The sequence below is a fragment of the Pezoporus flaviventris genome, unplaced genomic scaffold, assembly GCF_033815535.1.
Source record: "Pezoporus flaviventris isolate CSIRO_AGI_PZ_B2104156 unplaced genomic scaffold, CSIRO_AGI_Pfla_v1 ptg000554l, whole genome shotgun sequence".
Taxonomy (NCBI): domain Eukaryota; kingdom Metazoa; phylum Chordata; class Aves; order Psittaciformes; family Psittacidae; genus Pezoporus; species Pezoporus flaviventris.
This window is the reverse complement of record NW_026893101.1, coordinates 165063-186971: the sequence shown is the minus strand read 5'-3', so window position 1 is coordinate 186971 and position 21909 is coordinate 165063. Positions and strand designations below refer to the sequence as shown.

The 21909-nt window shown below is 62.5% G+C and overlaps 5 protein-coding genes and 1 non-coding gene across 9 annotated transcripts; 4 read left to right on the top strand and 2 right to left on the bottom strand.

Annotated features, from left to right (window-relative positions):
• Nucleotides 1-674: 674 nt before the first annotated feature.
• Nucleotides 675-5359, top strand: LOC133263979 (intercellular adhesion molecule 5-like). Of its 2 annotated transcripts, XM_061443869.1 has the most exons (10): nt 675-803; nt 1360-1638; nt 1720-2031; nt 2668-2946; nt 3020-3298; nt 3463-3705; nt 3788-4033; nt 4313-4558; nt 4757-5020; nt 5097-5359. In XM_061443869.1, exons 1-10 carry the CDS (start codon nt 746-748, stop codon nt 5309-5311), a joined length of 2421 nt encoding a protein of 806 aa, XP_061299853.1. In that variant the 5' UTR covers nt 675-745; the 3' UTR covers nt 5312-5359. The 2 variants fall into 2 exon arrangements, with proteins under 2 accessions (XP_061299853.1, XP_061299854.1); XM_061443870.1 differs by lacking the exon at nt 4757-5020 and having other exon boundaries at nt 676-803; nt 5097-5220.
• An 842-nt stretch (nt 5360-6201) lies between these two features.
• BEST2 (bestrophin 2) lies at nt 6202-9953 on the bottom strand. 2 transcript variants are annotated; one of them, XM_061443892.1, is made up of 9 exons: nt 9771-9953; nt 9484-9578; nt 8497-8730; nt 7807-7961; nt 7649-7726; nt 7116-7268; nt 6933-7013; nt 6698-6849; nt 6202-6429 (listed from the first exon to the last, which is right to left on the bottom strand). In XM_061443892.1, the coding sequence occupies exons 1-9, from the start codon at nt 9920-9922 to the stop codon at nt 6249-6251; spliced, it is 1281 nt and encodes a 426-aa protein (XP_061299876.1). In that variant the 5' UTR covers nt 9923-9953; the 3' UTR covers nt 6202-6248. The 2 variants fall into 2 exon arrangements, with proteins under 2 accessions (XP_061299876.1, XP_061299877.1); XM_061443893.1 differs by lacking the exon at nt 6698-6849 and having other exon boundaries at nt 6251-6429; nt 9771-9952.
• A 621-nt stretch (nt 9954-10574) lies between these two features.
• On the bottom strand, nt 10575-13078 carry GET3 (guided entry of tail-anchored proteins factor 3, ATPase). The gene is made up of 7 exons (XM_061443871.1): nt 12889-13078; nt 12199-12346; nt 11971-12119; nt 11738-11888; nt 11558-11665; nt 11000-11197; nt 10575-10783 (listed from the first exon to the last, which is right to left on the bottom strand). Exons 1-7 carry the CDS (start codon nt 13059-13061, stop codon nt 10652-10654), a joined length of 1059 nt encoding a protein of 352 aa, XP_061299855.1. The 5' UTR covers nt 13062-13078; the 3' UTR covers nt 10575-10651.
• Nucleotides 13079-13208: 130 nt separating this feature from the next.
• Nucleotides 13209-14520, top strand: TRIR (telomerase RNA component interacting RNase). The gene is made up of 3 exons (XM_061443859.1): nt 13209-13500; nt 13885-13962; nt 14294-14520. The coding sequence occupies exons 1-3, from the start codon at nt 13267-13269 to the stop codon at nt 14399-14401; spliced, it is 420 nt and encodes a 139-aa protein (XP_061299843.1). The 5' UTR covers nt 13209-13266; the 3' UTR covers nt 14402-14520.
• A 1146-nt stretch (nt 14521-15666) lies between these two features.
• TNPO2 (transportin 2) lies at nt 15667-21657 on the top strand. 2 transcript variants are annotated; one of them, XR_009741587.1, is made up of 24 exons: nt 15667-15790; nt 16008-16083; nt 16201-16350; nt 16422-16528; nt 16611-16744; nt 17166-17247; nt 17328-17450; nt 17547-17665; nt 17746-17806; nt 18063-18228; nt 18337-18489; nt 18606-18831; nt 19249-19420; nt 19618-19704; nt 19797-19904; nt 19986-20144; nt 20232-20319; nt 20401-20499; nt 20586-20681; nt 20804-20879; nt 20974-21072; nt 21161-21235; nt 21324-21455; nt 21560-21656. XR_009741587.1 is itself a non-coding variant. In XM_061443858.1 (24 exons), exons 1-23 carry the CDS (start codon nt 15692-15694, stop codon nt 21429-21431), a joined length of 2673 nt encoding a protein of 890 aa, XP_061299842.1. In that variant the 5' UTR covers nt 15667-15691; the 3' UTR covers nt 21432-21455; nt 21560-21657. The 2 variants fall into 2 exon arrangements, 1 of the variants encoding a protein (XP_061299842.1); XM_061443858.1 differs by having other exon boundaries at nt 20974-21082; nt 21560-21657.
• LOC133264000 (small nucleolar RNA SNORD41) lies at nt 17924-17990 on the top strand. Its single transcript, XR_009741589.1, has one exon. It is a non-coding gene; the product is annotated as a small nucleolar RNA SNORD41 (small nucleolar RNA).
• Nucleotides 21658-21909: the final 252 nt, after the last annotated feature.

Sequence of the window (21909 nt, the reverse complement as noted above, 5' to 3'; positions counted from 1 at the left end):
ACGGCGTGGAATGACACAGCATAACACGGCACAAAACGCCAGGTGGCGGCATGGGCCCAGATAGGCTGGAGCATGGGATGGGGACAGGGACAAGGGGACAACCACGGTGGTGACAGTGCCCAAGGTGTGTGAGTGTGTGTAGGGGCACACACAATGCATGGCTGTGTGCATGAGACATGTACTTGCATGCAAATGTTATGTCTGGCTACATGTGCATGATACATGTACCTACATGCACATGCAATACACGCCTGCATGAACATGATCCATGTACCCACATGTACACATGATGCATGCTTGCATGCATGTGGTATACAGATCTGTATTATGTGCGATACACGGGCATGTTTCTATGCTGCATGCACACACGACACATGTCCATGTGCCGACACATACAGTACATGGAGCGGGATCAGGACCGAGCACCGGGGTGGGGGGGTGGTGCTTCGCCGGAGGCGGGAGGAGGAGCATCACCAGCACCTCCCTGCGTGGTCGCAGACACTGCTTTCATCCCCTCTCTCTTCTTCCCCATCCCATCCTCCTCTTGATCTCCATCTTCCTTTTAAGCCCCCTCCACCTCTTCCTCCCCCTTCTCCTCTTGCTTTTCCTGCCCCTCCACCTCTTTCTTCCCCTCCTTCTCCTCTTCCTCTCCATCTCCATCTTCCTCTTCCCCCTCCCTCCTCCTCCTCCTCCTTCTCCTCCTCTTCCTCCCCCTCTCTACACCACCCCCAGCAGCTGGCACCTGATGGGCCCCTCCGACACGGCCGTGCTGTTGCTGCCCCCCCTCATCCTGGCACTTGCAGGTAGGAGGAACCCTGTGAGGGGATGTGGGTTGGACCCCGGGGACCCCAAACTCCAGGGACCCTTAACGTGTGGGGGGAGGGGAACCCCGAGGGCCCTTGGAGGGGGATACACACATGACTGGGGACCCAGGCCCAGGACCTCCTAATTTTGGGGGTGGAGGGTGAAACCCCAAAAAGCCCAAATGCTGGGACCCCTCATAATGGGGAGCGGGAAGGTGGAATCCCCAATACCAGGGACCCTTAACACTGAGGAGTGGACCCCAAGAGACCCCATTTCTGGGCGGAGGGGGGACCAAGGACCCCTTAGTAGCATGTGTATGTAGGTACATGTATCATGTGCATGCAGATACATGTATCATGGGGGACACAGGAGGGACCCCTAGGACCTCAGACACTGGGTGCCTGTTTTTGGGGGGCCTCTAGGGACCCTTAATGTTGGGGGATGGATCCCCAGGAGACCCTATTTCGGGGAGGAGGGGCTCACAAGCAGAGTCCTCAGCCACGGGTTGCCAGGGATGAGCCGTCAGGGGGTGTCCCCTGGTGGGGGCTCTTGCAGGGGCTGCCTGCAGTGCGTTCACAGTGAGGGCCTGGCCGCGGGTGGCCATGGTTCCCTTTGGGGGCTCGGTGGCCATCAACTGCAGCCGCAGCGCTTGCCCGGGGGACAACGCCACATTGGGGCTGGACACCCCCTTACCCATGGCTCTGGGAGCCGGTGGGCACCGGTGGCAAAGCTTCTGGCTCCTCAACGTGTCCCAGTGGAACCCCAGCACCGCCACGTGCTACGGGCACTGTGGTGACACCCAAGTCAATGCCAGCGCCGGGGTCCTTGTGTACCGTGAGTACCAGGATGAGGGGGAAAGAGGGTGGTGCTGATAGGGGGGGCTGTGGTTGATAGTTTGGTGTCACCACATCTCAGGGCTACCGGAGCGGGTGGTGCTGGAACCTGTGCCAGCTTTGGCGGTGGGTGAGAGCAGGAACCTCACGTGCCATGTGCTGGAGGTGGCTCCAGTGGGCAACTTGACAGTGACATTGCGCCGAGGGGCTGAAACGTTGCGGACAGCGAGTTTTGGTGCCGTGAATGGCAGCACCAGCGTGGCTGTCACCCATGTGCTAAGCGCCGGGCCCGGGGACCACGGGCAGGATGTCACCTGCCATGCTGAGCTGTCTCTGCGGCCACATGGGCCCCTCTTCGCCCGCGCCGCCACCCCCATCAGGCTCTCAGTGTTCGGTGAGTCCTGGTGCTGGTGCCCATGGACCCAGCCAGGGGAAAGGGTTGGAGCAGCTCAGCACCACCATGGCCCTGTCCCCATCCTGTCTCATCCCAGTCCTCATCTGATCTCCATCCCAATCCCATTTCCATGTCCCTGTTACCATCCGCATCTCAGTCTTCTTCTGTATCGTATCTCTATCCTCGTTCCTCCTCCCATCCTAGTCTCATCTCCATTTCCATCCTAATCCCATCCCAATCCTATTCCTGTCCCCAATTCCCATCTTTGTGCCATACCAATCCCCGCCCCAGTCTCCATCCCCTTCCCATCTCCATCCCAGTCTTCTTCCCATCCCCTCCCCAACCCCATCCAAGTCCTTTTCCCATCCCCTCCCCAATCCCATCCTAGTCCAGTTCCCATCCCAGTCCCCATTCCCATCTCCATCTGTTCCCATCCAGTCCCATCCCAGTCTCTCTGGGGCTGCCCAGCTGAGCTCCAGAACTCTAATCCCTTTCCCATTCCTGAATCTCTCCCTGCCTTCACCCAGTGGCCACGGCCATGCTGGAATCACTTCCAGCAACTCCATGTCCTCACCGGCACCCGGTGAGTGTCCGGCCATTGGGATCCATGATCCTGGTGATGCCACGTCCCTGCAGCTCTCCCAGAGCCACCGCAGCTCCAGGCTCCATCCCACCTGGAGCTCGGCACCACCAGCACCGCCACCTGCCAGCTCACCGGCGCCTTCCCCGCTGGCGATGTCCGCTTCACCCTCACACTGGCCGGGCAGAGCCTGAACTTCACTACGACGGTGGCTGGGGACGTGCTGACCAGTGTCACCATGCTGGCACCCAGCACCGTGGGACCGCAGGAGCTGATCTGCACCGCCGCAGTGGGCACAGCTGCACGTACTGCACAGAGGCAGCTCCATGTCTACCGTAAGGCACCGGGTGAGGGGGTAATAGGAGCCCATCCCGAAATCCCATTGGACCACCAGCACCTTTCCCACAGGCTTCCCAGCACCTGTCCTAGAGCTGAGCCCAGCATCAGCTCCAGCGGGCAGCGAGGTGCTGGTGAGGTGCCATATTAGTGCTGCCGAGCCCCCGGCACTGTGGCTACAGCTCCGTGATGCTGACAGCGGGGTCCTGGCTGAGGGGCCACATTCCCAGCTGGAGCTGCCGCTGGTGGCCAGCCGTGAAGACAACGGGCGGCGATTCAGGTGCCGGGCCAGCCTGGACATCAATGACACCATGGTGACAAAGGACGTGGACACCCAGCTCTCCGTGCTCTGTGAGTGCTGCTCTGCCGATGGCTGCTCCCTGCGTTCCTGATTGTCTTGACCTGGGTGGAGTCAATGGATCGGTCACTTGGTTGAAATTAACTCAGTTTAACAGTGTTTGAGCCAGGCTTCTTTTCCAGCCTCTCCCATTGCCACATCCCAACGTCTTTTCCAGATATGCCTGAGCTGGCAGCGAGTGACTGTCCTGGGAACCGGACATGGCTGCGAGGGACATGGGAAGCTCTTTCCTGCCACGCCACTGGCAACCCTGTGCCCACTGTAGTGTGTGGCCGGAACGGCATCACTGTCAGCACCAGGGTCCCAGAGCTGGTCACCCGCTCCCGAGCCGGCACCTACCTATGCAATGCCACCAACAGCTTGGGGACAGAGAGCCAGCTCGTCACTGTCCGCGTGGAGTGTGAGTGGCACCAGTACCCTGCGCTGCGGTGGCACCAGCAGCACTGGCGCTAACCACGAGCCCTGTTTGCCCCCTCCCCAAGATGAGCCCACGCTGACGGAGAGGGGCTGCCCCACGCACCGGGTCTGGGTGGAGGGCGAGCGGCAGGAGCTGTCATGTCGCGCCGATGGGGACCCGCCACCCAGCACCCGCTGCACCCGCGACGGTGGCACCATGGGCAGGTCGGGAATGCACCGGGTGGTTCACCGCGCCGATGCCGGGCGCTACATCTGCCGGGCCACCAACAAGCATGGCACTGCAGTGCGCAGCGTGGTGGTGACAGTGGAGTGTGAGTGCCAGAGGGGACAGGAGCCAGTGGTGCCAGTGATGGGGATGCTGAAGCCAGGCTGGGGATGTGGCTATGCTGGAAATGTCATTATTCCTGCACCCCCTTAAGCATCACAAAGCTCCAGCACCCATCATAACCCAGTCCCTGCACCCATCATCACCCAGTCCCATCATCCAATACCCAGCCCCAGCACTCATCACCCAGTCTCATCATCCAATACCCAGCCCCAGCACCCATCATCACTCAGCACCCATCCCCTTGGCCACCATGTCCCTGCAGATGAGCCAAGCATGGCAGAGCTCGGGTGCCCAGCACAGAGGCTCTGGGTTGAGGGGACATCAGCGGAGCTGGTCTGTGCAGCCACTGGCAACCCCCAGCCCCACGTCGCCTGCACCAAGCTTGGGGACGGCCACCACCCCGTGGCAATGAGCACCAATGTCACCCGCGCCCATGCTGGCACCTACCAGTGCCAGGCCACCAACAGCCATGGCACAGCGCTGCGCAACATCACCATCACTGTCGAGTGTGAGTCAAGGATGGGGTGACCCAAGGGGTGTCAGGGAGGAACCTGGGGGTCCAGGGAGGGACCTGGGTGTCAATGGAGGGACCCAGGCATGGGGGGGGGGGGGGGGGGGGGGGGGGTGCGAAAAAGTGGCTTGCTGGGGGTGTTTTTTGCCTCTGGGGCTGTGCTTTGGGTGAGGGCTGGTGCCCCCCCCGGTGCAGACAGCCCAGGCACTGTCACCCTGCGCATCCTGCCCTCGGCCACCGTCTCCCGCGGCACCAGCTTCAGCGTGGAATGTCACGCCGAGGGGCTGCCCCCCCCCACCTATGGCTGGGTGCTGCCGCCCGCTCCCAACCTCCGCTTTGGCACTGGTAACCACAGCGTCGCTGTCGCCGGGGCCGCCGCTGCTAACAGGGGGCTTTATACTTGCACCGCAAGCAACCGGCACGGCTGGCAGGCCGGCAGCATCCTGGTGCAGGTGGACGGTGAGTTGGGGGCTACAGGGAAACAAAGGGGTGACACCACCACTGAGGTGCCACCGACGCTTTGCCCTCCCGTTAGAGAGCCAGTTGGTGCTGGTGGCGTCACTGGGCTCAGTGGGAGCCGTTACCGCGGTGGGTTTGGCGGCTGCCGGGGGTTATTACCTCAAATCAACGGCATGCAAGAAGGGGGAATACAACGTGCGGGACGCCGAGGGCTCGTTGGAAGCCGCTTGCCTGCACCGGCAGCACTGCGGCCAAGCTGAGGTCTATGGCATCCAGCTCACACAGCCGTAACCGGGAACATCTGTCCCCCCTTAGCCTCAGCATCCCCAATGGGATGGATCCCCCTGGCATTCCCAATGAGACGGATGGTTGGGGGTCTCTTTTTGTGTCTGTCCATCCCTGCTGTGTTCCCCCCCTCCCATCGTCATACTGTTTGGGGGAGTTTGAAGCATTTTGGTGCCAGTGGGTTGCTGCAGGGGGGAGGGGGGGCACCCAGGTCCCCTTTTGGCAATTCCCAGGGTATACAGCAACAGCCAATAAATTCCATTGGAATGGGAGGGAGGAAGATGGTGACTCCAGCTTCAGGGGCGGGGGACGCGGTCCCAACTACCACCTTCTTGTTCCCAAGCCCCATCCCGCATTCCCAACCATGGGGACCCCCATCCTGGCCAAGGGCAAAGGCTTCAGGGGGGCACACATACCCTATGGGGAGCATGGGGACCCCTTGGAGGACAGATATCACGGGGAAGGTAAAGATACCCCCAGGAAGAGGTTGGTATTTGGGGGTGGCTGTAAATGGGGGCTGTTGGTGGGGTGACTGGAACTGGGAGGTTTGGGCCATGATGCTGGGGTTCCCTATGGCCCTTGTGGGTTTTGGGACCACCCACAGCCACCCTCCAACCACTGATGGGGCTTTGGGTGTCCCCAGCTGCTGACTTTGGGGCTTCCTCTTTGCTCTGGGCTGGTCCCATTTTAGACATTACAGGCTGGGGGGGGGGGGGGGGGAGGGCACAGATCCTGCACCCCTCTTTGTGGGGGGCTTTTAGCATTTCACATTTTGTACCCCTTTTCTATGGGGCTGGAGAAGGGGTCCTGTTGTGCCCCAAACCCATTTCAATAAAGCCACAGGACATAGAGGTGGAGATTCATTCCCGGCAGACATTCTTGGGGGGCTCGTATAGGGCTGAGCTATGCTGGGTGGGTGTGTTTTGGGTATTCTCCCCCCACTTTAAACCATGTCGTCAGCACTGGAGTGAAGGAGCCAGTGATCGTGGGGGGCACTGTTCCCCCCTGGCATGTCCCTCAGGGTGGCTTTGTCTCCCCTTGGGCTGTCCCCATTCCCCAGCTGGGACTCAGGGGTCTCCCCAATATCCTCCAGTGGCAGGAACTGCATCTCCTGCTTGGCCAACCTGCAGGACATCGAGGTCACCCCAAAACCACCCCAGAGTCACCTCTGGCGCCCCCCCATCAAGGACACCTCCATTCCCCAGGAATGGCTTTCAAGGGTCCCTGGGAGCATCTTGGGGTCCCTGGTGGGAGCTGGGAGGTCTCGGCAGGGTTGGGGGACACTGGGGACATTCTGGGGTGGCTGAAGGAACTCCAGAGGTGTGGGGGTACCCCAGAGCGTCTCATTGAGGAGGGTTGGGGGGGGGGTTGGGGGGTCCCGTCCCCACATACGTTATGTCACAGGCAGAGCCGCGGAATGGCGGCTGGCGCAGCGGCGCAGCTGCGGCCGTGTATGGCACCCGCGGGCTGGTGGCATCCCAGTACCGGTCTCGCTCCAGCACCGGCACCTCCCCGTACAGTTCATCCACCGCCAGCATGGAGACCTGCAGCACGGACTTGGGTCCCATCCTCACACCTGGGCCCTATCCTGGACACCCAGTTCCCAGTGGGAGTGGGATGGGGATACCTGGAAGTTGCGGTCAATGAGTGTGTTGGTCTCAAAGTCATCGTCGTCCTCCCCAAAGGGGTTGATGAGTTGCTCAGCCACCTGCAATGAGGCCACTGTGTCCCCTGAGGCCACCGTTGTGTCCCCCAAGGCCACCGTTGTGTCCCCTGAGGCCACCATGTGTCATCTCCCCACCAGTCCCACCTTGAGCCACCCCACGTAGAAGAAGAACTGGAGGAGGGTGAAGATGGGGACCCCCAGGTCCAGCTCATGCCCTGCATAGCCCTGGGCTGGGTCCAGGAACTGCCGCCCGATGAGGCACGTCACGAAGAAGGTGTAGACGGCAATTGTCACCACCTGCAGCAGGGGACAGTCCCCTCCATGTCCCCTCACATCCTTCCATCCCTGCCTGTTTTCCATGTCCCTCTGTCCCTGTCAATGTACTCCCATGTCCTTCCATCGTCATCTGTATCCCTCCAGGTCACCCCTGTTTTCCACCATTCTTGTCCTCCTACACCCCTGACATGCCCCCCCCACCTTTTCATGTCCCCTCATCCCTTGGCAGTACCCCCATGTCCCCTGGTCCATGTCCCTCCATCCCTTTTGGGGTCCTCCCACATCCCCCAATCCCTGTCTATGTCTCCCCATGTCCTATCATGCCCTTTCACACCCAGGTCCCCATCCAGCTTCCCCCCCCCACCATGTCCCCATTGCTTCCCAGTGCTCCCAGTGCCCACCTGGGTGTACACCAGTGGAACGCTGATCCAGTCGTAGTGGAAGAGGAGGCTGCAGTGCCCCCGGAAGCGGTTCAGCTCCTGCGGGGGGTGGACAAACACAGGAGGGTTTGGGGGTGCTGGGTGGGGTTCAAAGGGTCCCTGAGGGGTATCTGGGGTACCTCCATGAGGAGCTTCAGTGCGCTGTCATCGCGCACCCGCCCCTCGCGCCGCGCCTGCGCTGCCAGAGCCGTGAACCAGACACAGGGGACCCAGAACTGGTTGTGGGGGGAGCGGAGCCCCTCGAGCCGCCGCCGCTCCCCCCGCGTCAGGAACCCTGCGCAAAAGGACGTCAACCTCCCCGTACCCATGACGTCACTGCCCACTGACATCACGGTGCCCCCACATTGGGGCAGGGGAAGCTCGGAAGCCAGCCGGGTGACGTCCACGTGTTCACGTCACACACACACACACACATACGATGACATCACTACCCCCACGGTGATGTCACTGCCATGAGGACACTCCCATCCCACTGTCCCCACAGCGTCCCCAGCACCTTCCCCCAGTGTTTCCAGCGTTCCCAGTGTCCCCAGCTCTTTCCCTGGACATAAGGGACATGGAGAGACACGAAGCCAGAAGGAGAGACAAAGAGATGGCGGAAAACCCCATCCGGTACCGGCCCCCAGGTGCTATCCCCAGTGCCGTGCCCCTACCCCATAACATCGCTCTGCCCCATAACATCGTCCCAGGTGCCATCCCCCGCTGTCAACCCCTCGGTGCCATTCCCCCGATTCCATCCCCCTGACCCATAGAGTGTCGAGTCCCCCCTCCCTGACGTCACACCGCCCCCCACGACATCAAGCGCGCACCCGCCTGCACGAGGTGGTCGGCGGTGGGAAAGCGCTTGCGTGCCGCGGAACTGACGGCGCGCAGCACGAGCAGCGCCGCCAGGCTCCCGTAGCGCAGCAGCGTCCGGCGCAGCAGCCGCCCGCGCGCGTCCGCGCCGTGCACGCTCCCGGCCACCGCCAGCATCAGCCCGTCGGGAGCAGGCACGGCGCGGAACTGCCCCCACCAGCGCTCCAGCACCAGCGCCACGTAGAAGCCTGCGGGGGCAGCGTGGGGCGATGGGGGGGGGGGGGGCAACAGGGGCACGGGGATTGCTGGGAGGGGGCACTGGGGAAAACTGGGAGCATTGGAAAGGGGTGAAACTGGGGGCACTGGGGCAGTGTTGGGGACACTGGGAACGCTGGGAGAGGGCACTGGGGGCATTGGAAAGGGGTGAAACTGGGGGCACTGGGGGCTGTGTTGGGGGCACTGGGGAAAACGGGGCACTGGGGCATTGGAAAGGGGTGAAACTGGGGGCACTGGGGCTGTGTTGGGGGCACTGGGAGGGGGCACTGGGGCATTAGAAAGGGGTGAAACTGGGGGCACGGGGGTGGTGTTGGGGACACTGGGAGAAGGGGCACTGGGGAAAACTGGGAGCATTGGGGGCATGAAAAGGGGTGAAACTGGAGGCCCTGGGGTGGTGTTGGGGACACTGGGAGAGGGGGCACTGGGGAAAACTGGGAGCACTGGGGGCATTGAAAAGGGGTGAAACTGGGGGCACTAGGGTGGTGTTGGGGACACTGGGAGCGGGGAGAGGGAGCACTGGGGAAACTGGGGGCATTGGAAAGGGGTGCTGTCTGAAACTGGGGCCACTGGGAGGAGGTAATGGGGGATACTGGGACCACTCAGAGCACTGGGACCACTGCTGGGGACACTGGGAGGGCTGTTGGGGGCACTGGGAGGGCTGTTGGGGACACTGGGAGGGGATGCTGGGGACACTGGGAACAGTACTGGGAGTATTGGGGTCTCACCCAGCACGAAGGACACGGGGATGAGGTTGGCTGATTTGTCACAGTAAAGCACAAGCTTCTCAAAGAGCCTCTTCTGTGCTTCCGACAGCAGGAACCTGGGCCATGGGTGGGGGTCAGCAGCGGCCCCCACCCGTGTGTCCCCCTGCACCCCATGTGTCCCTCTCCACACTGTGTTCCCCCATATGTCCCCATTCCTATGTCCCCCATCTCCCCCTGCATCCTGTGTGTCCCCATATCCCCCCATGTCCTCCCCATATCCTGCCATATCCCCCCATGTCCATAGGCACCGGTAGGCCAGGCTGAGCACCAGGTAGGCAGTGAGGAAGAGCAGCAGCTCCCGGTAGAGCAGTTTGTAGATGCTCCCACGCCAGAGCAGCAGCAGCCGCGAGAAGCCTCCGAAGCGTGTGGTGGCCACGCGTGACGTGTATGTCACCGTCATGGCAGGTCTAGGGACACCCGAACGCTGTGGGGACACTGAAGCGATACCCAGGGGACACGAGGCACGGGGACATCAGAGCACACCATGAGGACACTAAAGTGACACCCAGTGGCCACCCCCAGCCCCCCAAATCCCCCCACTCACCTCAGCAAGAGCTGCACGGGGGCGGCCACCACGGCTCTGGGGCCACAGTCCCTGTCCTGGGGCTTTAAATACCATCCTGGGGCTGGCCCTGCCCTGGGCAGGGGCGGGGGGGAGAGGGGATGGGGACACACGTGCCCCCAAGGGGAGGGCTGTCTGGGTGCTTTGAGCCCAGCCCCTTCCCCACAGGGGCATGTTGGTGGCCTTGGGCGCCAGCCCTGGCTCTGTCCCAAAGCCCTTGTGCCAGCAGTGGGGTCACAGGGACAGATCCCAGCAGGACACGGGGGGAGCGCAGAGCCCCCTCCACCCCATTGCGGCCCTGTTAATCCACCCCAAGCGCTAATGAAGGTCCCCCATGTCCCACCAGGCCCAGGGCCAACCGGTGTTAACGTCACCCCCCACATACCGTGTTGGACCCCCCCCACCAAACAGCCACACGAAAGCGGCTCCACTGCTGCCAGAGTTTATTATTTACACAAGCCCGGGGAGAAGGGTGGTCCTTTGTGGCCCCTTCCCCAGCCCTGGGGACACATGGATGGGGGGGGGATAATATGGGGTGCCCCCCCTCCCCCCGGTCCCCCCGGGGGTTTATTTGGGGCTAGGGGGCTGGTAGGGGTCCAGCAGGAGGCAGGAGAAGGTGTTGACTTTGTCGGCCCCTCGCACCTCATGCGGCAGCAGTGGCAGTTTCACGATGTGGAAGTCCTCGTAGAGGTCCTCCATCTACGGGTAGGGAGAGGGGCTGGGCTATGGGGACATCCCCTGAACCCACATAGCACCCCCAGGGAACCCTACAGCACCCCAAACCCCAATTCCATCCTCAAACCCTCTCTCAGACCCCCAGAGGCTCCAGGTTCACCCGGGGCTGCCCCAAATCCCCTCCCAGTCTCCCCCAAGCCACTCCCCCCAGCCCCATGGCCCCCCCAGGCCAGGGGGTACCTGGTCGAGGTACTTGGCCTGGATCTTGTGCCGGGCCTCGCACATCTTGCAGGGTCGCTGGGGGTCGGGGAACACGAGCTGGTTCACCACGATGTTGTGGGTGTCAATGCGACACTTGGCCAGCTCCTGGATGAGCCGCTCCGTCTCGTAGAGCGACAGGAACTCGGCGATGCACACGCAGATGAAAGTCGTCTGCTCCTGCCAACCCCCCCCCAAAAGCACCCTCAGGGGGACATCTGGACATGGGGACACAACCCAGCAACAATCTCCCCTCCGGGGAACCATTCCCTGCAGGAATGCACCCAGACCAGTTTAGCAACATCCACAGGGTCCCCACTCCCCTCTTTGGCATCCCCAGGTCCTCCCCCAGTGTCCCCGTGGCCCCAGATTCCACCCCAAAGCCCCAAATTCCACCCTCATACCCCATGGTCCCCTTTCCCCTCTAGCATCCCAGTGTCCCCATGGTCCCCATTTCCCTCATTAGCATCTGTGTCCCCATGATCCCCCATTCCCCTCTTTAGCTTCCCAGTGTCCCCACGTCCTTGTTGGTGGCCTCACAGGGTCCTTGAACTGCTCACTGACGGAGCGGATGACGGGCAGTGTCTCCTCCAGCTTAGAGGCCAGTTGGTCGGCGTTCATGTCCCCCAAGCCCAACATGTTACACATCTGAAGAACACAGCAGTGAAGCTCCAACCCCTCCGAGGTGTCTGCCCCCCACACTGTGGTTGCCCCTCTCACCTGGGAGATGAAAGGGCTGATCTGGTTCTTGATCTGCATGAGCCGGCCCAAGCCACGCTCCACGATGGTGGGGAAGTTGAGCAGCCGCAGCGTGTGGCCAGTGGGTGCCGTGTCAAATACCACCACAGAGAAGTTCATCCCTTTCACCAACCTGCCTCAGCACGAGGGGGTACACTCAGTGGGGCCACATGCCCCCCTTGGCTCTCTTCCAGCACCCCTCCCCAAGCGCTCACCTCATCACCTCAGCATAGCTCATGGCCTCATCGATGCCAGGGAAGGCACTCATGGCCTCCTGCATCATCTTCTTGCCCATGCTCAGCATGTTGTCCTCCTCGAAGAACTCATCGGGCAGCTCCGCCACCCCCAGGCTGGGGTCGATCTCCTGCAGAGGACTTGGGGAGTGAGAAAGGGGGAATGTGGTGGAGGAGCAGCACCAAGAACGCTGGGAATGCCGGGCTCACCATGGCAAAGAGGTTGTCATAGCCCTTCACTTTGGTGGGGACCTTGGAGAACTTCTGGTCGAAGGCATCAGAGATGTTGTGGGCAGGGTCAGTGGAGATGATGAGGACGCTCTCCCGCACCTTGGAAAGCTGCACGGCCAGGCTGCAGCTGGGGGGACAGCGGTGACAGCCGGGGTGCTCCTACCCCCCTCACACACACACAAACACAGGGGGTGGCCCCAGGCTTCTCCCAGGAGGATCCAACCGCATCCCTTCTGCCCTGAGAGCCTTGAGCCCAACATCCCCCTCTATGGAGGGCCGATTTTGTGGGGGCGTCAGCTGTGGCCGAACACCCCCGGGGCCAACCCTCTCCCAGCCTGTCCCGCTCCCCACCCCACCTATCCTGATCCCGATCCCGATTCCTCCCCAGCCCATCGCAATCCCCCTCCGGGTCCCGATCCCCCATTAGGCCATTCTGATCCCGATGCCCCCCATCCCCAGCCCGTCCCGGTCCCTCCCAGCCTGGCCTGATCCTGAACCTGATCCTCCCCCGGCCCGGCTCGAACTCCCCAGCCCATCCCGGTGTGTCCCCCCACCCCCCGGGGCCGCTCCAGATCCCTTCCCCGAGATCACGGTTCCCGCCGGGGTTCCGATCCACCCCAAGCCCATCCCGGTTCCCCGCCTCCGGGGCCCGTCCCAGTAACCCCGCACCTGCAGGTGGTTTTGCCCACGCCGCCCTTCCCGCCCACGAAGATCCACTTGAGGCTCCGCTGCTCGATGACATTCGCCAGCGTCGGCTCCAGCGGCTCCACGTCGGGCGCGTCCTCGAACTCCTCCGCCTCCGGTCCCCACCCGCCGCCGGCCGCTGCCGCCGCCGCCGCCATCTTCCCCCGCGCCACCAGGCGGCCCTCTCGCATCCTCATTGGTTGCCACCCCTCCGGTCTGCCCCACCCCTTTGCACCGGATTGGTCACCGGGACCTAAGGGGCGAGGGCAAAAGCGGCGCGTTGCCCGGCAACGCCGCGCTGTCATCCGGCGGCGCCGCGCGCTTCCCGGCGTGCCCAGCGGCGCGGCGATCGCGGCGGACAAGATGGAGGCGCACGGTGAGGACGGGGAGGCCCCGGAGGCCCCGTCCCCGCCTCCCGGGCCCGGCGGCGGGGTCAACGTCTTCGCCAACGACGGCAGCTTCCTGGAGCTCTTCAAGCGCAAGATGGAGGCGGAGCGGGAACGGGAGGCGGCGGCGGCAGCGATGGCGGAAACAGCCGGTGGCGCCGGGCCCCGCCCGCCAGACGGCTCGAAGAGGAGCGGCGGCGCCCTCAGCTTCGTAAGGACGCGGGACCCGCGTCTCCTCCCGGCCCACCCGCTCCTTGCGGCGGGTTCGCGGGGGTCCTTTCGGGCCGGCTCCGGGGGTGGCGGCGGCCGCTGCCCCCCGCCAGCGGCTCTGTGCTGCGGGGGTGGGGGTCCCCAGACGCGAGTGCGGGCCCCGCTGTTACCGCCAGCGCCTTCCAGCGGGCATCTGCGTTCATGGAGCTGGGGGGCACGTACCGGGGGCTCCCCCGTGGTACCGGCGCTGCTCGCTCCCTAAGGGAACGTCATCCCCAAAGCGGGCAGGGACGGGGGGTCCCCGCTGCGGACAGCCGGGCTGCCCGTCCCTCCTGGCCCCGGGGCCGTGGGTAACGGAGGCAGTTGTGTCCCTTCCCCCCCTTAGGTGGGCAGGCGGCGAGGGGGGAACAAACTGGCCCTGAAGACAGGAGTGGTGGCCAAGAAGCAAAGGACGGACGAGGAGGTGAGGGCCCCGTGCTGGGGGACACACACTCAGCTGGACAATGGGAGCACTGGGAGGGGGTGCTGGGGTAAACTGGGGACACGGGAGGCACTGGAATGGGGTGGAAGGGATGCAGGGAGGGGGTGTTGAGGACACAGGGAGCACTGGAGGAAACCGGGAACACTGGGACTGCTGTTGGGGACACAGGGAGTGCACACTGAGGTAAACCGGGGATAGTGTGAGTACTGCAATGGGAACACTGGGGATGCTGAGGTGGGTATTGGGGAGCCAGGGAAGGGGTGCATTGGGAGGTGCTCCTCAAGCGCCCCCATGTCTCCCTGTGCTGCTGTAGGTGCTGACGAGTAAAGGGGACGCGTGGGCCAAGTACATGGCCGAGGTGAAGAAGTACAAAGCGCATCAGTGCAGCGACGACGACAAAACACGGCCGTTGGTCAAATAGCGCCCACTGGGCGTTAGAAATGCTCTTTCTGCAGGGCCCGAAGCCTTTTCTAGCTCCAAACGCCCCACCCCGGCCCGGGGCCACCGGAGCTGCCCCAATGGCAACCAGGACTTTGATGCCACCATGGACTGGCCCCGCCGCTTCTGCCCCCCCCAGGGGGGCTTCATTTGGGGTGGGAAAGGGGGGGGGGGGGGTGGAGGCGGCTGCTGCTGCAGCATTAAACACCTCAGATTTGGAGCTGCGTGGAGAGATTCTGGTGGGGCTTGTGGGTCACCCGGGATTCCCAGTCACTGCTATGGGGGGGTTATGGGCTCTCCCAGTCACTGCAGTGAGGGGCTATGGGTTCCCCAGCCCCTGCTGGGGGGGGTTATGGGCTCCCCAGCCCCTGCTATGGAGCAGTTACGGGCTCCCCAGTCACTGCAGTGGGGAGTTATGGGCGCCCCGGCTACTGCTATGGGGAGGCTTGGGGCTCCCAGCGCTCCCTGATCCCGTCCCCAGTCTTTTCCAGCAATCCCTGGTCTCATTCCCGGTGTTTCGCAGCGCTCCCTTGTTCCCTCACCACCACATCCCCCCCAACGCCCCCTTAGTGGTACGTCCCACGTCGCGGGGCACGCCGGGTAACACAGTTCAGCGCCGTGGTTGGCGGGAGCGACCACTGCGCATTCTCATTCCCGCCCACCATTCCCCACGTGGCCCCGCCCCCGCGCCACGTGATGCGGCCCGTCCTTCCCGCGCGGGGCGGACGGTGGCCGCCGGGGGTCAGCGCCCGCGTGTTGCGCTAGGGCCCCGCTGGTGACCCCCCGTTCCCCGTTAACTCTCCTCCCCTCCCTGATATATCCGGGACACCCCCCCCTTCCACTGTGCACCGGAACACCCCCCTTCAACCCCGGACAGGTACGGGGGAGGCGGGAAGCGGCGCGGGGCCTGGTGGCACCGGGCTGCAGGGGGGGTGGGGGAGGGCGTTATGGCGGTAAATGGGCGTTCGGGGGGCGGGATGGGGATGTGATGGCGGGAGAGAGCTGGGGGGGGGGTACAACTGGGTGTTATTATGGGGGTCAAACCAGAGCTGGGGGGGGTGGTTATAAAACTGGGGGGGGGCGTTATGGGGGCCAAACCGGAGCTGGGGGTTGCAAATGGGGTGGGGGGTGCGGGGAAAACAAAGGGGGGGGTTATAATACCGGGGTTCTGGGGTCAAAGAGAGGCTGGAGGAGCAAATGGGGAGCTCTACTCCCTGTATTCTCCTTATCCCTGTTGCTCCCCCCCGCCAGGCTGTGTGCCCCCACCGGAGCCATGGATTGGCAGCCGGATGAGCAGGGCCTGCAGCAGGTCCTGCAGCTGCTCAAGGACTCGCAGTCACCCAACACGGCCACGCAGCGCGTGGTGCAGGATGTATCCCCCCCAGGAACTCCCCCCGGTGTCCCCAGCACCCTCCCCATGTCCTCACCCCCCCCCCCCACCTTGACCCCAGCCCCCCGCCCGGTGCCCCCAGCCCTCCTCCTGGTGGCCCCAACACCCTCCCGGTGGCCCCCCTGTGTACCCAGCACCGCCCCCCATGGCCCCACACCCCCCCGGTGTCCCCAGCAACCATCCTTAACCTACAGAGCAGAAACTGAAGCAGTTGAACCAATTCCCCGACTTCAACAACTACTTGATCTTCGTCCTCACGCGCCTCAAGTCTGAAGGTCGGGGGAGGCCACAGGCATTTTGGGGGGGCAGAGGTGGATGCAGGAGCCGAGCTGCCCATTCCTGGCTCAGAGGTCCCTGCAGCCCCCCCATAAGCCTTTGTCGTCCCTCCTCAGATGAGCCAACACGTTCTCTGAGTGGCCTCATCCTGAAGAACAATGTTAAAGCCCATTTCCAGAGCTTCCCACAGCCCGTGGCTGAGTTCATCAAGCAGGAATGTCTCAACAACATCGGCGACGCCTCCTCCCTAATCCGAGCCACCATTGGTGAGCATGGGGGGGTCCCCAAGCAACCCTGCCCCCCACTTTGTGCTGACAACCACCCCATTCCCATCCAGGCATCCTCATCACCACGATTGCCTCCAAGGGAGAGCTGCAGATGTGGCCGGAGCTGCTCCCTCAGCTCTGCAACCTTCTCAACTCCGAGGACTACAACACGTGTGAGGTGTGTGGGGCCTGGAGGGGTCACCGGGGCGGGGCGGGGGGGGGGAGTCCGTGCCTGAGGCTTACCCCTTCTTGGCACCCAGGGAGCGTTTGGGGCCTTGCAGAAGATCTGTGAGGACTCCTCCGAGCTCCTGGATAGTGACGCGCTCAACCGGCCCCTCAATGTCATGATCCCCAAGTTCCTTCAGTTTTTCAAGCATTGCAGCCCCAAGATCAGGTATTGAGGGGTCCTTTGGGGGCACACCCACTGCAGCTCCATGGTGGGGTTGGGGGCCACTCAGGAGGGTTGGGAATGTTGGGGGGCGGCCCCCAGCCATCACGGTGGCTGCTGGATGAGGTGGGGTGGGAAATGGGTGATTCCTGGGCCCACAGCCACAGGTTGGGATTTGCATTGGGGGTATCCTCATCCTTCCCTCTAATTCCATTTGTGCCGCCCCCCAAGTGGTGATGATTTAGGGATCCTCCGCCCAGGTTGGGCACTTCAAGATCAGCCAACATCATCTCATGGGGATCATCCTGTGTGTGTGTGTCCCAAGTGTGGATTGGAGCAAGCCTGTGGGGTGCTGGGGTAGGGGGCATTGGGGCTGCCCCCCTCCTCCTTTTCACCTCATTTGCTAACGCGCACACACCCTGCCCAGGTCTCACGCCATCGCTTGCGTCAACCAGTTCATTATGGACCGGGCTCAGGCACTGATGGAGAACATCGACACCTTCATCGAGGTGAGTGGAACCCCCGCCACGGGAGCAGCTCCGAGGGGGGCCAGCAGCAAGTGTGTGTGTGTGTCCTCTTTCCTCCCCAGCACCTCTTTGCTCTGGCTGTGGATGAGGATCCTGAGGTGCGGAAGAATGTGTGCCGTGCACTGGTGATGCTGCTGGAGGTGCGCATCGACCGCCTCATCCCCCACATGCACAGCATCATCCAGGTGAGGCCTTGAGCGGCAAAAAGGGGGTGGAGCCCATTGGACCCCCCAGTGGGTGAGTTTTGGGGTTCATGTGTTGTGTTGCCCCCTTCCCTGCAGTACATGCTGCAGCGGACACAGGACAGCGATGAGAACGTGGCCCTGGAGGCCTGTGAGTTCTGGTTGACGTTGGCCGAGCAGCCCATCTGCAAGGAGGTGCTGACCTCCCATCTGGTGCAGTGAGTGCTCAGAGCACCCCCACCTCGTCCCATAGCATCCGCAAGACTCTCCTTGCCCCTTAATTCCGCCCCTTTTTCAGGCTTATCCCCATCCTGGTGAATGGTATGAAGTACTCGGAGATCGACATCATCCTGCTCAAGGTGTGAGGTTGGGGTGGGAATGGGAAGGGGGCTCCTTCCTATTCCTCCTTCTGCACTGTGAGGCTGGAAGTGGTTAAACTGGAGGGGCTGGTACAGCAGGAGCCACCCTGAGTCCCCCTGGATGTGATGACAGCTTCAGAGCTGATGCTGGTGATGGCTGTTGTGTTCGTACTGTCTGATCCGTCGGGCTGAGGATCCCTAGGGTAGGTGATGGAGGTTTCCTGCGGTGTGACATGATGTCCTGTTGTCCCCACAGGGGGACGTGGAGGAGGACGAGGCCATTCCCGACAGCGAGCAGGACATCAAGCCCCGCTTCCACAAGTCCCGCACAGTCACGTTGCAGCACGAGGAGGAGAGGGCACAGGACCCCGAGGATGCAGAGGATGAGGATGACGATGACACTCTCTCCGACTGGAACCTGAGTATGGGGGTGTCCTTTTGGGAGTGGCAGCCTCGGCTTTGGGGGGATAAAACCCAACATGGGATGAGATGGAGCTCGTTGGGGTGGGATTGACCCCCTGGCCCCGCAGGGAAGTGCTCGGCTGCCGCGCTGGACGTCCTGGCCAATGTATTCCGGGAAGAGCTGCTCCCACATCTGCTCCCACTGCTCAAGGAGCTGCTTTTCCACCCTGAGTGGGTCATCAAGGAGTCAGGCATCCTGGTGCTGGGGGCCATTGCTGAAGGTGAGTACTATGCTCATGCTGGGGGCCATTGCTGAAGGTGGGTGCTGTGCTCCTGCTTCTCGGGTGCTGTGCTCCTGCTTCTCGGGTACTGTGCATGACGGTGCCCATGCCCGCAGGCTGCATGCAGGGGATGGTGCCGTACCTGCCCGAGCTGATCCCACACCTCATCCGGTGCCTGGCGGACAAGAAGGCACTGGTGCGCTCCATCGCGTGCTGGACACTGAGCCGCTACGCGCACTGGGTGGTCAGCCAGCCCCCTGACATGTACCTCAAGCCTCTCATGACCGAGCTCCTGAAGCGCATCCTCGACAGCAACAAGCGAGTGCAGGAGGCTGCCTGCAGGTACAGGGACAGTGGGGACCACCCCCAGGGTTGGGGTTTTGGGTGCTGGATCTGGGTGGGAGGAGGAGTTTGAGGTGCTGTGATGAAAGGGGGGCAGAGCAGGCCACAGAGATTTAACTGCTCTGGAGCCAGGCTGAGAGCTGGGAGCGAGAGGCTGGAGAAGGCTCCAGGGGGACTTTAAAGCAGCTCCCAGTGCTTAAAGGGGCTACAAGAAACCTGGAGAGGGGCTTTGAACAAGAGATAGAGAAATGGGATGAGGAGGAACAGCTTCCAGTGGGAAGAAGAATTAGAGTTAGGATCTCAGGAAGAAGGGCTGTAGAACAGTGGAATGGGTTGAATGGAGGTTTGGATGAAGTATCCCTGGCAGTGTTGGAATGGGGTTTAGAGGGGATCCTGACTCTTCCTCCTCCCGCTCAGCGCCTTCGCCACGCTGGAGGAGGAGGCGTGCACAGAGCTGGTGCCATACCTCAGCTTCATCCTGGACACGCTGGTCTTTGCCTTTGGCAAGTACCAGCACAAGAACCTGCTCATCCTCTATGACGCCATTGGGACCCTGGCTGACTCCGTGGGGCACCACCTTAACCAGCCGGTACGGTGCGGGATGTCCCCCTTCACCCGAGTGTGTCCCTCTCCATGTCGCAGGCCTGGGACCCATGATGACAAGTGCCAACAGACATTCGAATCCCGAAGTGCCAGTGTGGATCTCTCTGTTCTGATGGTCCCTGGGCTGAGGGGGGGTGTCCCCTGTGCGTATCCCCTTCCCCATGCTGGGATTTCTCCCATCAGGAATACATCCAGAAGCTGATGCCTCCACTCATCCAGAAGTGGAATGAGCTGAAGGATGAAGACAAGGACCTTTTCCCACTGCTGGAGGTGAGCTGGGAGGTGCAGAGGGCAGCACCTGGGAGCTGATCTGTGCCTTAATCCCCCTTCCACCCCATTGCTGTCCTCCCCATCACCTGCAGTGCCTGTCCTCGGTGGCCACCGCGCTGCAGAGCGGTTTCCTGCCCTACTGCGAGCCTGTCTACCAGCGCTGCGTCACCCTGGTGCAGAAGACACTGGCTCAAGCCATGGTGGGCCCTTGGGTGCTGGGGTTGCTGGGGCATGTCATCCCCTTCATGAGGTGACTGTGGGGGTTCTGTATCCTCCCCCAGATGTACAACCAGCACCCGGAACAGTATGAAGCCCCTGATAAGGATTTCATGATAGTGGCCCTGGACCTGCTCAGTGGTTTGGCCGAAGGGCTTGGCTGCCACGTGGAGCAGTTGGTGGCTCGGAGCAACATCATGACACTGCTTTTCCAGTGCATGCAGGTAAAGGGAGGACCCCCCTTTTCCACCTAGGAGCCCCCCAGCCCAGTTTGAGGGCCCCCAGTCTCAGCCCCTGCCTGCTGCCCACAGGACACCATGCCTGAGGTGCGGCAGAGCTCCTTTGCCCTCCTGGGTGACCTCACCAAGGCTTGTTTTGTGCACGTCAAGCCCTGCATTGGTGCGTGTGGGGCTTGAATAAGGGGGGGAAGCCCAAAATGAAGTTTGGGGGGGGCTGGCACTGAGTCTGTTCCCACCGCAGCTGAATTCATGCCCATCCTGGGCACCAACCTCAACCCTGAGTTCATCTCTGTCTGCAACAATGCGACCTGGGCCATTGGGGAGATCTGCATGCAGATGGGTGAGTGGTTTGGGCCCCCCTCAGCCCCACCAAAGCTCATCTGAGCTCCCCCAATCCTGATAACCCCTCCCCCCGCTTGCTTGCAGGGGCAGAGATGCAGCCGTACGTCCAGATGGTGCTCAACAACCTGGTAGAGATCATCAATCGCCCCAACACCCCCAAAACCCTCCTAGAAAACACAGGTAAGGGGGGGCGGGGAGGGTGTGGCACAGAGGAATCCCCACGTGGGAGTTTGGGGGGACTGGTTGCTGGGGGGAGCTCCTTCCCCTGCTGTGCCTCGCAAATGCCCTCCCTGTACCCTCAGCCATCACCATTGGGCGCTTGGGCTTCGTGTGCCCGCAGGAGGTGGCCCCCATGCTGCAGCAGTTCATCCGGCCCTGGTGAGTGGGGGGGGTAAGCTTTGGGGTTCCCACACCGCCTAATTAGGAGGGCAGGTGTCACTGAACCCCACTTTCTTCCTCCCTCCTCCTGAAGGTGCACATCTCTCCGGAACATCCGGGACAATGAAGAGAAGGACTCAGCTTTCCGAGGCATCTGTGTGATGATTGGGGTGAACCCTGGGGGGTCGTGCAGGTATTGGGGAGTGGGGGGGGACGACACCCAGCAGTGGTTTTGGGGTGCTGGGGGTGGGGGTTATCCCATTATAACACTTCCCCCCCAGGACTTCATTTTCTTCTGCGATGCCGTCGCATCCTGGGTGAGCCCCAAAGATGACCTGCGGGACATGTTCTATAAGGTCAGGACGGGACATGGGGACAGTGGGGAACCCCACCTCCATGGTGAGGGGTCCCCCTTAGTGTCAAGCTCCCCCTTCCCCTACCCAGATCCTTCATGGCTTCAAGGACCAGGTTGGGGAGGAAAACTGGCAGCAGTTTTCGGAGCAGTTCCCACCTTTGCTCAAGGACCGGCTGGCAGCATTCTATGGGGTCTAGGCCAGGCCAAAGCATCGGAATCAGGTCTGGGGGGAGGGCTACAGCCCCCCCAAACCGGGAGGGTGGGCAGATGGGCCCCCTCCATGATGAACAGGCTCCCCCTGAACCCATTTTCCACCCTCTTACAGGTCGGGAAGCCGTCGGGACAGTGGTTGGGAGCGGGCGTGTCCCCCACTGCACACAGGGAGGGGTTTGGGGGTGCCCCGCGCTGCACCCCGTCCCCTGGGGGGAGCCCCGCCATTGCTTTCACCCCCGGGGTGTGGAGGGGAAGGAAGGGAAAGGGGGGTTGGGGGGGGGGGGTAGCCCCCCAGAAGGGGCAACCCAAATCCCTGAAGGGGGGAGGGGAGAGCAAAAACCGGGGCGAAAGGGTCCAAAACCGGGGATTCCCCCCCTTTTTCCGTTGTAGGATGTTTCCACCCCTCCCCCCCCGCATGGTGCCTCCCCCCCTGCCCCATCCTCATGCGTAGAACATGTAGAG